Source organism: Clupea harengus, chromosome 23, assembly GCF_900700415.2.
Source record: "Clupea harengus chromosome 23, Ch_v2.0.2, whole genome shotgun sequence".
Classification (NCBI taxonomy): Eukaryota; Metazoa; Chordata; class Actinopteri; order Clupeiformes; family Clupeidae; genus Clupea; species Clupea harengus.
Window position 1 is genome coordinate 22,748,199 of NC_045174.1, and position 16,121 is coordinate 22,764,319.

The window sequence follows — 16,121 nt, forward strand, 5'->3', positions numbered from 1 at the left end:
TGTGAGTGTGTGTGTAGGTATTGTGATATTGCAGCAGTTCTGTGTGTAAGTGTGTGTGTAGGTATTGTGATATTGCAGCAGTTCTATATGTGAGTGTGTGTGTATAGGGTGTAGATACTGCCTTATGACTCCATGACTACTGTATGAGGTGTCTCCATGACTACTGTATGAGGTGTAGAGTGTATTTCCTGTCCCCTGCTGCAGATGAGAAGAGCCCTTTTTCCCTCCAGCCCTGAAAACTCCATCATACGTGAGTTTCACGCTTATTCCCACATGGAATTGGTTGCTAGTTACTTGCTCGTGGTGAGTGTGTGTGTGTGTGTGTGTGTGTGTGCGTGTGTGTGTCTGTGTGTGTGTGTGTGTGTGTCTGTGTGTTTGTGTGTGTGTCCGTGTGTGTGTGTGCGTGTGTGTGTCTGTGTGTTTGTGTGTGTGTGTGCGTTCTGTAAACAGTGAGATATCTGCACCTCTAAATGTTCTTCTCTCCATCTCTGTGCAAGTGTCAGACTCCAGTGAAGAAGAGTCCCACAGCAGGATCCAGGAGGAGGACAGGGAGGGAGACGAGAGGGAAGAGGAGGAAGAGGAGCCAGACAGAGGAGAAGAGGAGGGAGACAGAGGAGATGAGGAGGGAAGGATGGCAGAGGACAGAGATGACAGCAGTTACCATGGCAACAGGGATGTGGACACATCGATGTTTGAAGGAAGTACTCTGCCTGTCCAGTGTGGGTCTGTCGTTGGAATACTGCAGAAAGACCGCTTTGCGTCTAGTGAGTGTGTGTGTGTGTGTGTTTCAGTGTGTTTCAGTGTGAGTGTTTGTGACTGAGTGACCCGTGGTGACCTTTGACCTGTATAGGAACCACAGGAAAGTGCATCCGCACAGAAGAGAGCTGGCTGACCCCAACAGAGTTCATCAGGCTGAACCCTGACCTGAGAGATGGAATGTGGAAGAGAGACATCACCTGCAGAGGCCAGCCCCTTGCCTACCTTTTACAGGTAAAGAGAGCAGAGTCAGAGAGGTTCTATTTCGTTTCTCCTGACCGCCAGAGGCGGTGCTTTCAGCACTGGATTTCCTTCGCACGTACGTGCAGGTCGATTGTTAATACCAACAAAGTCACCTGTGACCTGGGTGACGTCCTCAATGTGCACCAGCACAAAAGGCCGGCCCACCCAGGAAGCGCCCTCTTGCATCTTCTCGCGAAAGCAGGTAAAATTTTCATTCGAGGTAGACGCGGGTAGTTTCGTTACCTATCATGGTCGGGGCAGTGGATTTTTCACCCTCCGAGAAACTGCGTTACTCGAAGTTTGTTTTCTTAATTGAGGTGTAGCCTTGGCCGGAGCGGCCTCGCTCACTACGGCACAGGTTGAAATGAACCCAGTCGAATGGTGCTCTCGCCGGTATTCTCTGGGTGCAGTGCCCTCAGTATTGGTCAGTTAAACAGCTACCCGGCAGGCTACGGCCATATTTACATTTACATTTAGCAGACGCTTTTATCCAAAGCGACTTACAAGGATGTATACGCATTTTACATTTTACACTGATGGCACACTGCACATCAGGAGCAATTAGGGGTTCAGTGTCTTGCTCAAGGACGCTTCGACAGGGAATCGAACTAGCAACCTTCTGATTACTAAACGACTTCTCTACCTACTGTACCACTGTCGCCCACATATTGGGTGAGTATGTTCACAGGCGGAAAAGGTAAGTATTACTATTGGGCCGTGTGTAGTATTCACCCTCGGGTAATGGTTTAAGAGACATTGGCCTTACAACTGATAATTAAACCCACTTGTTGCGCGAGTTGGAAGTTCCTCGCATAGTAATTGTTCTGTACCGTTGTGGTAATAAGAACCGTATGTTGGAGCTGCAAATTTTCGCCCTCAAAAGACTGCGATTAGCATCATAAATCAATGGCGGATAAACCGACAGAGTTTTCCTCTACTATTTTGTGCCGTTTGTAGTGTTCACGCTCGGATACGGCAGTAATGGGTTAAGAGGCATTGGGCTGTCAGTATAGGTGTTTCTCGCCTTACAACTGATAATTAAACCCACTTGTTAAGCAAGTTGGAAGTTCCTCGCATAGTTTGGTTTTGTACCGTTGGATTTTACTCCTGTCGACTTGTGTTAACGCTAGAAGCAGGCTACGTTTACCTACTGATTGGTGACCAGTGTTGTACCTGAACGCGTTCATTGAGCGAAAGTTCATGAACTCGTTCATAATTTTGGTGAATGTGAACTGAACGTAGCCTACTGTATTACTGCTGATGAACGATACTGTGAACGGCACGTTCACTCTTTATAAATGTTCGTTCAATAAGGCAGATTTCTAGAGACTTCCAGGCGAAAGACACACCAGTTACAGTCCTGTATCCAGGATTGCCAAACCAGTCAATCGCTGCGTGTGCTTTCTTCTACTGTCTATGGCTGTCAAGTGTGAGGGCGCCGAAGTGCGTAGAGGCCGAGAGCGGTATTGCAGACAGATAGAGATTTAGACAAATTATAGCTCGCAACATATTGAAAAAAAAAAAAAAGAACTGAACTACAGGTAGTTCATTTTTTGGAGCTGTGAACTTAGTTCGAGATTTTGAATTATATACTATGAACTGAACTAGTTCATTTAAAAAAAATTGAACTATGAACTGAACTGAACTGGTTCATGTAGAAAGTGAACTTTCCCAACACGGTTGGTGAAGGCGTGTGATTTAGTTCTACGCCCTGCAATTTCAGTTCTAAAGCATCTAATTTTGGTAACTGTTAACGAGTGTGTCCGCTCTTAAACGGATCCGCTTGCCCGGAAGGTAGACACTTTGACTTTGGAGTTTGCAGAGATAAAGACTCTGCTTGTAAATCTGCAACAACCAGCTGCACAGCCTGCTAGTGCTCTCGCTACAACGGCTACACAGTCTCTTTCGGAGATGCTCCCTCCAATACTGTCGCCAGCTTTTGAGATCCTCAAGGAGGATGTTCTCTCCACCAGGGCTTCAGAGAGGCCCCTGTTACTCTCATCCCAGTTCCCTGGGTATGGGCCACACCACACTGAAGGGCTCCAAAGGAAGGCAAGATGCCGCTGCCCATGGCCTTGATCGCATGCCCAATATTGAACTAGCCGTTGCTGCCCTGGTGCTCACGCCGGGTGAAGCACTCCGGCCTGATGCTCGCTGCCCCGGCCACAGTGCCGTTTGACAGATGACTACATGGTAAAATCCTACAACGCAGCAGCGCGTATTGCACGTTTGGGTATTCAATGTCACACCTGGTACTAGCCCTGTCTCAGAGAATGCAGACTTCTGAGGCTGACCCCTCTGCACAGAGTCTGAGTGACACCTCCCTGCAGGCGTTTGCCTACATGACAGGGAGCTGGGTGGGCTGTGGCCTCGTTAACCCAGGCCCGATGTATGGTTGGCCCAGTCTCCACTTTTGGAACCGTGCAGGAAAGCCCTTTTGTCTCTGCCTGTCATTTCAAGACAGATGTTTGGTCCTGCCGCACAGCAAGCTCTGGAGTGCAGCCTACAGGTTACACAGGCCAGACAACAGTTTGCCAGTCTGAGCCGTGAGGCTCCCGGGAGACAGAGGCTCTCTATGGTTCCGACGTCGACCACCGAGGTTCCATGGGAAAGGCGCCATCGAGCCATTAGACAGGCGGGCACAAAACAGTGGATTCTACTCCACTTATTTTCAGGCTCTGGGCTCTGTAAAGCGCCTTGAGACAATCGTATTGTTATGGCGCTATATAAATAAAGTTAAATTGAATTTAATTATTTTATCATCCCAAAGAAGGGCGGTGGCCTTCGGCCTATACTAGACTTGAGACAGTTAAACACGCATCTCAAGATTTTAATATTCCACATGTTGCGTACAGCGGATGTGCTGCAAGGCATCAAGCAAGGAGATTGGCTTACAACCATCGACCTAAAGGATGCATCCTTCACGTCCCTATCACACCTCGGCAAACAGTTCCTTCGTTTTGCTTTCGAGGGCAGGGCTTACCAGTTCTGTGTGCTCCCATTCGGGATCTTGCTGGCACCAAGGGTCTTCACCAGATGTGTGGCAGCGGCACTGTCCCCCACTGCAGGCCAGGGGGGATGCGCATATTCCCCTGTCTGGACGACTGGCTGATCCGTTCCCAGTCGAGGGGAGAGGCCCTCAGAGAATCAGCATTTCTGATCTCCTATGCTACCAGGCTAGGGCTAAAAATAAACCAGGAAGAGAGCTCATGGTTGCCCAATCAGCAGATCATCTTTAGTGGCATCCAGCTAGACTCACGGCTGATGGTTGCTACCCCCTCTCAACAACGGGTCAACAACACCCTCAAGCTCATCAGTCATTTTAGGAGAGGCAGGGCTCTGGCCCTCACATCATATCTGAGACTGCTGGGGATGCTCACAGCGGCCTCATCGGTGGTCCCTTTGGGCCTTCTGTCATTAGTAGAGGAAAACTCTGTCGGTTTATCCGCCATTGATTTATGATGCTAATCGCAGTCTTTTGAGGGCGAAAATTTGCAGCTCCAACATACGGTTCTTATTACCACAACGGTACAGAACAATTACTATGCGAGGAACTTCCAACTCGCGCAACAAGTGGGTTTAATTATCAGTTGTAAGGCCAATGTCTCTTAAACCATTACCCGAGGGTGAATACTACACACGGCCCAATAGTAATACTTACCTTTTCCGCCTGTGAACATACTCACCCAATATGTGGGCGACAGTGGTACAGTAGGTAGAGAAGTCGTTTAGTAATCAGAAGGTTGCTAGTTCGATTCCCTGTCGAAGCGTCCTTGAGCAAGACACTGAACCCCTAATTGCTCCTGATGTGCAGTGTGCCATCAGTGTAAAATGTAAAATGCGTCATTTGCGCCTCTTCAAATTCGGCTGAACGATCTTGGCTTGCACCCCACTTATCACAGGCACAAGCTGGTCAGAGTCACTTCCAGTTGCCTTGCAAAGCTACGCCCGTGGAGGGGAGAGACATATCTCACCCAGGGGGTCCCCTTGGGGTCCATACCTTCTCGCAGAGAAGTGGTGGCCACCGATGCTTCTCTGGCAGGGTGGGGAGCTGTATGGCAATGCAGGACTGTCAGAGGTCTCTGGAGTCCTTGGCAGCAGGAACAACACAAATGTATTGGAGCTGCAGGCTGTTCTGCTGGCCCTCAAACAGTTTCTTCCAGTGCTGGTAGGATAGCATGTCCTGGTAGAAACAGCCAACACATCAGTGGTCTACCAGGTAGACCACCAGGGGAGCACAAGGTCCAGACAATCCTCGAGGCTGACCCAACAGCTGTGGTTGTTGGCGTATCCTCAATGCATTTGCCAGGCATTCAAAATACGGCAGAGGATTTTTGTTATCCCTGCAGCACCCACCTCCTGGGAAATGGAGGCTGCATTCACAAGTGGTGGAAGCAACCTGGCAGAGGTAGGGCAAGGCAGGGGTGGATCTCTTCGCCTCACAGTCGACGACGCACTGTCCCCTCTGGTTTTCTCGGGGGGAATCTATAAGCCCCTTGGGCCAGGATGCACTGGCCCATGTGTGGCAAAATCAGCTGCTGGCCCATGTGTGGCAAAATCAGCTGCCTTCCCCCCACTACCACTGATCCTGCCCACTCTGGGAAGGATCCTCAGAGGGAACCATAAGGAGTTACTAATAGCCCCCAAAAGCCCGGGAAGTGTGTGGTTCCCAATCTTGCACAGATTACTAGACGGGAAGCCGTGGTGCCTCCCTGTGAGGCTGGACCACCTCTCACAGCTGGGGGGGTCGAATCTGGCACCGGAAACCAGCTCGTCTGCAGCTTTGGGTCTGGCCTCTGAAGGGCCAGAGCCATTGTTAGGGTCATGTGACCCAGTGGTTGTACGGACCATCCACAGCTCCCGGGCACCCTCCGCCAATGTGCTGTACGCTAACAGGTGGAGGTTTTTGTTTTTCTTTGTGAGTGGTGCCAAGCACAGAAGCAGGACCCGACACGGTGTCCTGTACCGGTGGTACTCCGCTTTCTCCAGTCCCGTTTTGACGGAGCCTCCACCATCAAAGTATACGCAGCCGCCATCTCGGCCATGCACAGTGGGGTCCCATACGCTAGTGACCCACTTCCTTAGGGGTGCTCAATGACTAAGGCCGCTTCAGCGAAGCCCAGTGCCCTCTTGGGACTTGCCTATAGTCCTAGATGCACTCTGTCAGTTCCCATTTGAACCTCTAGAGGGTGGGATTGAAATGGCTGTCTATGAAGACCGCTTTTCTCTTGGCCATGGCTTCGGCTAAACGAAGGCCAAGCCAAGAATGCCTATATTGAAACCCTGGAGGCACAGGGGTAACTTGTGGCCGAATCCGGCCTTTCTTCCAGAGATGTTTCATCATCCTACACAAACCAGCCCCTCAGTCTGGCTGCTTTTGAGCCCCAGCACAGGAGGATGAGCAGGGACAGAGCACCTACCTGTGGTGCCCAGTGAGAGCACCAAGGGCTTACATTGATATGACTGGAATTCCATCAGTCTGATTCACTGTTTCTCTGTCATTCAGGACAAGGGAGAGGGCACAGCTTATCCAAACAACGGCTATAGGCTATTTACATTTACATTTAGTCATTTAGCAGACGCTTTTATCCAAAGCGACTTACAAGGATGTATACACATTTTACATTTACACTGATGGCACACTGCACATCAGGAGCAATTAGGGGTTCAGTGTCTTGCTCAAGGACGCTTTGACAGGGAATCGAACTAGCAACCTTCTGATTACCTTCTGATTACTAAACGACTTCTCTCCCTCCTGTACCACTGCCTGCCCCTTATATGCCTGCCCCTTATAGGCTATATAGGTGCCTATAGGAGCAGTAGCCTCCCGGTCCCTCAGGTCCGAGGTCACTCAACCAGGAGTGTATGTACATTGTGGGCGGCCCTAAGAGGTGTCCCCCCTTTCAGATATCTGTACAGCTGCATCATGGGCTTCAACCTGCACATTTGTGAGGTTTTATAGGGTTAACGTGGTCCCTCATATACCCAGTGGCAGCAGCTGTTCTTCCTACTTCCTTACAGCGGGAGTAAGGTAAGATTTCCTCGTGACTTTGATGGTATTAGTCATCCAGTGCTGTAAGCACCGCCTCTGGCTGTCAGGAGAAACGAAATAGAACGAAGGTTACGTATGTAACCACGGTTCTATGAGTTTCGGATGACCGCCAGACCTTGGCAGTCACTCGGAATCTGCACGAGAAGATTGCCAAGAGGGCGCTTCCTGGGTGGGCCGGCCTTTTGTGCTGATGCACATTGAGGACGTCACCCAGGTCACAGGTGACTTTGTTGGTAATAACACTCGACCTGCACGTACGTGCGATGGAAATCCAGTGCTGAAAGCACCGCCTCTGGCGGTCATCCGAAACTCATAGAACCGCGGTTACATACGTAACCTTCGTTCTATTTGTGTGATTGTAAAGTTTATTTTCCAGCATGATAAGATGTCAAGAATGAACAATGACCCAGTCATATTTATGTGTGTGTGTGTGTGTGTGTGTGTGTGTGTGTGTGTGTGTGTGTAGAGGAAGATACTGCAGGTGCATTCTCTGCTATGCTTGTGTCCTATGTGCAGCCACGCACAGTCCGACCTGGTAAGATCTCACACACACACACACACTCACACACACTCACTCACACACTGAAATCTGTATTAACCTGGTAAGATCTCACTCACTCTAAACCTCTCACTGAAATCTGTATTAATTGAAAAATAAATAACAAAGTATTACTACTGACCAAACCCACCTTCAGAAGAACCATCACAGTGTATGAACCTTCAAGAACCGTCACACCTTCAAGAACCGTCACAGCGCATTAACCTTCAGAAGAACCGTCACACAGTGTATTAACCGTCACACAGTGTGTTAACCGTAGGGATGGGTATCGTTTGGTTTTTATCCGATACCGGTACATAACCGATACTTTTAAAACGATACCGGTGCCTAAACGGTGCCGGAACCGATACTTTTATAAAAAATAAAAAAATGTTTACGATTGACGACATTTAAGAAAGGCTTTATTGCCAAATATATGAACTGTTTAAAGTAGATTATATATATAAATAAATACAAAACACCTTTTAACTTAAAACTTAAATAATATATGAACTGTTAACAAAAGTTTAGACTATACTTAAATAAATACAAAACACACACACACACTCTGTACACATACTTCAGCAATTCTTTTGTTCAATTACATTTTTTTTCTTCAAATTGAACAATATATTAACTGTTTAAAGTATATTATAAATATAAATACATACAAAACACTTGGCTTCAAACTTTTTAACTTCAAACTATGAACATTATATTAACTGTAAACAACAGTTTATAGTATACTTAAATAAATATAAATAAATACAAAAAACAGCTTCAAACTTCTTTTGCAAAAATATGAGCATATTTGCCTTTGGAGTCAAAAATGTATTATTTTGTTTGCATTTATTTCATGAAATTTCACCATTTTATGATTTGTTTATACCTATCTTTTCTATCTTGTTTATAGTTAATCTTGTTACTTGAACACACTGAGTACAAGAAAATGTGTACTGCCCCTTTAAGAGACTACCGTAGGTTAAGTATAGCTGTCATCTCCGTTTATTTTTCAGTCTTCGGTTGCTGATCTGCCGTTGACTCTTTGCCTTCTCTCCACTCTTTTCACGCAATTGTTTTGTTGCATTTGCTGCACGTCGCGATGTTTGAATATTTTGGTGCGAAATACAGCCACACTTTTGACCGTTTACCTTTCGGTATTTTCTCTGTTAAAAGGTTGATGGCTAGTTCTGTTTGTGCTTGCTCTGTGAAATGCTGCCTGCTCTTCACCGTCATAAGACTGTTGCTATGAAAACACCAATGAGCGTGAGCGACACAGGACAAAGTTTACATTGGGAGCTGGGGCAGTTTTACATGTGCCCCGCGGAATCTGCCTAGCAATCGTTTTCAATTGGCTCAGGCACCGAAATGAAGCACCGAAATCTGCATTGCATTTCGGTCCGGGTAGGTACCGGTTGTATTGGAACCGGTTCCATATTGGTACCGGTTCTCGGTACCCAACCCTAGTTAACCGCCACAGTGTATTAACCGTCACACCGCCACAGTGTATTAACCGTCACAGTGAATTAACCGTCACAGTGTGTTAACCGTCACAGTGTGTTAACCGTCACAGTGTATTAACCGTCACAGTGTATTAACCGTCACAGTGAATTAACCGTCACAGTGTGTTAACCGTCACAGTGTGTTAACCGTCACAGTATATTAACCGTCACAGTGTATCACAGTGTATTAACCGTCACAGTGTATTAACCGTCACAGTGTCACAGTGTATTAACCGTCACAGTGTGTTAACCGTCACAGTGTGTTAACCGTCACAGTGTATTAACCGTCACAGTGTATTAACCGTCACAGTATCACAGTGTATTAACCGTCACAGTGTATTAACCGTCACAGTGTATCACAGTGTATTAACCGTCACAGTGTATCACAGTGTATCACAGTGTATTAACCGTCACAGAACCGTCACAGTGTATCACAGTGTGTTAACCGTCACAGTGTATTAACCGTCACAGTGTATCACAGTGTATTAACCGTCACAGTGTATTAACCGTCACAGTGTGTTAACCGCCACAGTGTATTAACCGTCACACCGTCACAGTGTATTAACCGTCACAGTGTATTAACCGTCACAGTGTGTCACAGTGTATTAACCGTCACAGTGTCACACTGTATTAACCGTCACACCGTCACAGTGTGTTAACCGTCACAGTGTATTAACCGTCACAGTGTCACACTGTATTAACCGTCACACCGTCACAGTGCATTAACCGTCACAGCGTATTAACCTTCAAGAGTGTATGACCCTTCCTAATGTCCCCCTCCAAATACACTTCAGACAAGCTGTCGAAGCGCTCAACTGCTTTTGGGTTTGGTGCGTTGATACCAATAATAAGCATTCAAGTTCAGGAAAGGATGGCTTCCACAAAAAGTTTTTTAAAAAAAAGAGTAAAAAGTCTGTTTTATTTATAGCTTTTTTATTATTAAATAATTTAAATACTTTTTTTTGTGTCTCTCTGTGTGTGTGTTTGTGTGTTCGTGTGTGTGTGTGTGTGTGTGTGTGTTCGTGTGTGTGTGTGTGTGTGTGTGTGCTAACAGGAACACCAGAGAAATGATGACCACTGTTTCATCTGTGGAGAGCGAGGAGAGCTGCTGTGTTGTGATGGGTGTCCCAGATCCTTCCACAGAGACTGTCACTTACCTCCTCCTCCACCAGGGTGAGAGAAAGAGAGAGAGAGAGAGGGAGAGAGAGAAGAAAGGTAGAGAGAGAGTGAGTTAGAGGGAGAGAGAGAGAGAGAGAAAGGGAGAGAGTGAGTTAGAGAGGTAGAGAGAGGTAGAGAGAGAAAGAGTTAGAGAGAGAGTGAGTTAGAGAGGGAGAGAGTGAGTTAGAGAGAGCGGGAGAGAGAGAAAGAAAGGTAGAGCGAGAGTTAGAGAGGAAGAGAGAGAAGAAAGGTAGAGAGAGCGAGAGTTAGAGGGAGAGAGAGAGTTAGAGCGTTAGTTCGACAGCTTGTAAACAATCTCCCGCGACCTGCGCGTGTGAACGTCTTGGTGGAACGTCTCTGTGTTTAGTGCCAAATTTGACTTCTGAACTGCATTCTGCAACATTTTCAAGCAGGGTATCCTACGTTTTTAAAGAACATTATACACATAGATGTTTCTACTGGTTGTTTTCATATCAGCATTCTTTGCACACAAATAGGTAAGGTAATACATGCGCTGGCTGAACTCTTCGTGTTAATATGTGTCAATATGAACTCATGAATATGAACTCGTTCATACAAAGTTGCACAGGCACCCTGAGGGTTTCGACCTTTTCCTATTATAATTTGATCAGTTAAATCGAGGAGACTATAACATCAGCTAGATAACTAGCTATCATTTTATGTAAATAGAACTCTTCCATTTAAACCGTTTAAGGTTATTACAAGTTTCCTTAGCTAACTAGTTAGCTAACATAACTAGGTAACCATAGCAACCAGCTCAAAGTTGATACGTTTGTCCTCACCGCCTTCTTTACCATGCATTTAACAAATGAATAGCCCTGATTTGCTAACAGGTGGGTCGTTAGCAGCTGTTTTGTCACTCAGAAAATGAAATGTGCAAGATTTTAGTTCTATTCTCCTTACAAAGTGCTAATTATCATTATTTTGTATATATCTGTACACAGGAGAAGATTCAAGGTTTCTGGGGATGTTCTTTTTATGACGCTAGGACAAAGACTCGCGGAGCTTCAAAGACATATATTGACAACAATAAAAAAAATTCGCACCAGTAGGAAATCCTCCTTGAAGGGGGGCGGCGAATTTGGCTACCGCACAGGGCGGCCAAAAGACCCGCTACGCCACTGGTGTCACAGTTGTTTATAAATGTGTTCCTATTATTCATTCATGTTTGTGTGTGTTTGTGTGTGTGTGTGTGTGTGTGTGTGTTTTTCACACAGAGATGAGTGGCTGTGTACGTTCTGTGTTTTGAAGAAGAGTCAGGAATGGCGCTACACTGGTCACATGACCCAACGGCAGGTCCTAGACAGCAGAATCTCAGACTGTCAGCTGGTGAGCTCTCGCTGTTGGGCAGCTCTGCTGTCAATCAATTTGTGCTTCGTCATACCTGCCCCTCTTTCTAATTTTCGAATTCAGTTACTATTATTCTTATTCTGTGCCCCTAATATTATGTCAGCATTTGGTTTGTGTCTAAACTGAGTGTGTGTGTGTGTGTGTGTGTGGTGTGTGTGTGTGTGTGTGTGTGTGTGTGTGGTGTGCGTGTGTGTGGTGTGTGTATGTGTGTGTGTGTGTGTGTGTGTTTCACAGCAATGCCAGTACCTCCTCCTGTTTTTACTCAATGCTGATGAGCAGAAAATCTTCAGCAGAGATCCCTGCCCTGATGTAAGTGACTAACACACACACACACACACACACGCACAAACATCAGCACACTCTAAATGGCCCAGTATTTTATCTTAAGTGTGTCTATGGGTCCAATTGGACTCAATTAGGAAACTTTATGAGGCCATCTTCATTTTTTGTGTGTGTGTGTTGATGCTGAGCGATATAGTCGAAAACATTATCACGATATTCTTATTTATTCATATCAATTGATATGGATAATTACTGATCAGTTTATTTATTCATATCAGTCGATATCGATAACTACTGATCATTTTATGTATTCTATCAGTCGATATCGATAATTACTGATCATTTTATGTATTCTATCAGTCGGTATCGATAATTACTGATCATTTTATGTATTCTATCAGTTGGTATCGATAATTACTGATCATTTTATGTATTCTATCAGTCGGTATCGATAACTACTGATCATTTTTAAAGACCTCGTTTAAAGGTGCTGTCTACGATTATAATCCTCTACTGTTGATTCTGCTCTTTTTGTCAAATGTAATGAGTTGCTCATGATCCTATAGCTGTCTGTTTAGTGTGTGTGTGTGTGTGTGTGTGTGTGTGTGATCCTATAGCAGTGTGTGTGTGTGTGTGTGTGTGTGATCCTGTAGATGCCTGTTTAGTGTGTGTGTGTGTGTGTGTGTGTGTTCCTATAGCTGTCTGTTTAGTGTGTGTGTGTGTGTGTGTTCCTGTAGCTGTCTGTTTAGTGTGTGTGTGTGTGTGTGTGTTCCTATAGCTGTCTGTTTAGTGTGTGTGTGTGTGTGTGTGTGTTCCTATAGCTGTCTGTTATATGTGTGTTCCTATAGCTGTCTGTTTAGTGTGTGTGTGTGTGTGTGTGTGTGTGTGTGTTCCTGTAGCTGTCTGTTTAGTGTGTGTGATCCTATAGCTGTCTGTTTAGTGTGTGTGTGGGTGTGTGTGTTCCTATAGCTGTCTGTTTAGTGTCTGTGTGTGTGGGTGATCCTGTAGCTGTCTGTTTAGTGTCTGTGTGTGGGTGTGGGTGTGTGATCCTGTAGCTGTCCGTTTAGTGTGTGTGTGTGTGTGTGTGATCCTTTAGCTGTCCGTTTAGTGTGTACACTCAGTCTTGGCTCTGTCAATGGAAAGCACTCGAACCAAACCATAAAGAAGTCCATCCAATCAGCATGTTGCCTCAAGACCATGGAAGGGAGGTCTGTAACTTGATAGGCTGTTGAGCTATCAATATATCACCAACCTTTCGCTTGAATCGTGGACTGTATCTTTAAAGATATTATTATTATTATTATTATTATTATTTTTGATAAATAGCAGGAGGAAACGTTAGATTTGAACCACTTTGCTGTACTAATAACACATATGGATGTGCAGCCAAGTAGCGCTCCATTATAGATTATGGGCTATTTCATGAGAGTTTTAGCGGAACCAGGGCGTGACCTGTTGCTGGAAGTGGCTAGTGATCAAACCCGAGTGTGTGTGTGTGTGTGTGTGTGAGTGGTAAAGAGTGTTGCGTAAACAGAAGTCAAATTTGCTTAACGGTCCAGTTGTCCAAGGGCTGCAAAACTGAGAAATGATTGGTTGATTCTGGACAGGGCAGCATAATCAGGGCATGTGATTGGCTGTTTCTGAGTGAGGGCGGGAGCACACTCTGGGTTTGTTACGTAGTCATTATGTTCTTTTCTGATGAATTTGCATTTACCCAGCCAAACTTATCGGAGCTTTTATCTATCCATTTTCTTGTTGCTATCAAGGAATATGTATCGCCATTGTTTTAATCACCCAGGCCTACTTTGACTTATTATACCCTTTGATTGACAGGTACCAAGGTACTCGTCAGTGGTACCGAGGCCCATGTGGTTGGAGAAGGTGAGAGAGAACCTGGAGGGTCGCTACCGTCTGGTGGGAGAGTTCATCTCAGACGTGCGGCTCATCTTCAAGAACTGTGCCGTCTACAACAGGGTTAGTATGTGAGTTAACATGACTCATCATTTCTCTCATCTTCAAGAACTGTGCCGTCTACAACAGGGTTAGTATGTGAGCTTAGGGCGGAACATGACTCATCATTTCTCTCTTCTTCAAGAACTGTGCCGTCTACAACAGGGTTAGTATGTGAGTTGACAATGGGACACATCTTCTGAGGAGTGTTAATTCCTTTAAAGTCCCTCTCCTTTGAATGTGCAGATTAGCCACGCCTCGATCTGCATTGGCCACGCCTCGATCGCTCTGCCTTTGGCTTGACTACGTATCAAACAGCTAATAATGTGTTGCTAATGTCAGAGAGACTTTGGTCCCGATGGCCAGCTGTGATTTAGCTTAATCTTAATCTTAATCTTAATCTTAATCTTACTCTGATTGAAATGATAAACATCCAGATGTGCCGGTAGAGAGAGGAACATTTTTTAAACCTTTCCTCCTGACAGGCAAGTTGACGGGATTGGTTCCTTGGGTTTGTGACATATGAAACTCAGGCTGTCTGATTGGTTCCTTGGGTTTGTGACATATGAAACTCAGGCTGTCTGATTGGTTCCTTGGGTTTGTGACATATGAAACTCAGGCTGTCTGATTGGTTCCTTGGGTTTGTGACATATGAAACTCAGGCTGTCTGATTGGTTCCTCGGGTTTGTGACATATGAAACTCAGGCTGTCTGATTGGTTCCTTGGGTTTGTGACATATGAAACTCAGGCTGTCTGATTGGTTCCTTGGGTTTGTGACATATGAAACTCAGGCTGTCTGATTGGTTCCTCGGGTTTGTGACATATGAAACTCAGGCTGTCTGATTGGTTCCTTGGGTTTGTGACCTATGAAACTCAGGCTGTCTGATTGGATCCTTGGGTTTGTGACATATGAAACTCAGGCTGTCTGATTGGTTCCTTGGGTTTGTGACATATGAAACTCAGGCTGTCTGATTGGTTCCTTGGGTTTGTGACGTATGAAACTCAGGCTGTCTGATTGGTTCCTCGGGTTTGTGACATATGAAACTCAGGCTGTCTGATTGGATCCTCGGGTTTGTGACATATGAAACTCAGGCTGTCTGATTGGTTCCTTGGGTTTGTGACATATGAAACTCAGGCTGTCTGATTGGTTCCTCGGGTTTGTGACATATGAAACTCAGGCTGTCTGATTGGTTCCTTGGGTTTGTGACATATGAAACTCAGGCTGTCTGATTGGTTCCTCGGGTTTGTGACATATGAAACTCAGGCTGTCTGATTGGTTCCTTGGGTTTGTGACATATGAAACTCAGGCTGTCTGATTGGTTCCTTGGGTTTGTGACATATGAAACTCAGGCTGTCTGATTGGTTCCTTGGGTTTGTGACATATGAAACTCAGGCTGTCTGATTGGATCCTTGGGTTTGTGACATATGAAACTCAGGCTGTCTGATTGGTTCCTCGGGTTTGTGACATATGAAACTCAGGCTGTCTGATTGGTTCCTTGGGTTTGTGACATATGAAACTCAGGCTGTCTGATTGGTTCCTCGGGTTTGTGACATTTACATTTACATTTAGTCATTTAGCAGACATGAAACTCAGGCTTTCTGATTGGTTCCTCTGATTGGGTGTCTTTAAGATATTCCTTATCACTAACAAACATGACGGGTTTTACTGCGCTACATCGTGTGTTATTGCAATTGTTGTGTCTGTAAACGGATAGATTTAGAAATATTCTGTAATTCTTTTTTACAGAAATGCATAAGCTTCATTTTCTCTTGTTTAGACCAATCCTGCGTTTAAGGAGATGGGAATCCAACTCAGCAATTTGTTCGAGACGGAGTTCCAAAGCACCTTCAAAATTTGACAGCATCTCTCTTGAATAGACGGAGTTCCCGAAGCACCTTCAACATTCGACAGCATCTCTCTTGAATAGACGGAGTTCCCGAAGCACCTTCAACATTCGACAGCATCTCTCTTGAATAGACGGAGTTCCCGAAGCACCTTCAACATTCGACAGCATCTTTCTTGAATAGACGGAGTTCCCGAAGCACCTTCAACATTCGACAGCATCTCTCTTGAATAGACGGAGTTCCCGAAGCACCTTCAACATTCGACAGCATCTCTCTTGAATAGACGGAGTTCCCGAAGCACCTTCAACATTCGACAGCATCTCTCTTGAATAAGCGGAGACAGAATAAGACTTTTTACTTTAGCACTTTCACACCTCATATGACACAGTCATGTATGATCCGACACACACACACACACACACAC

The 16,121-nt window shown here is 45.5% G+C and overlaps 1 protein-coding gene across 1 annotated transcript; it reads left to right on the forward strand.

Moving 5' to 3' along the window:
* Positions 1-47: 47 nt before the first annotated feature.
* LOC116218730 (nuclear body protein SP140-like protein) lies at positions 48-16,121 on the forward strand. The gene is made up of 9 exons (XM_031561404.2): positions 48-250; positions 498-764; positions 851-990; positions 7,518-7,586; positions 10,146-10,264; positions 11,488-11,599; positions 11,855-11,929; positions 13,736-13,876; positions 15,631-16,121. Exons 1-9 carry the CDS (start codon positions 205-207, stop codon positions 15,709-15,711), a joined length of 1,050 nt encoding a protein of 349 aa, XP_031417264.1. The 5' UTR covers positions 48-204; the 3' UTR covers positions 15,712-16,121.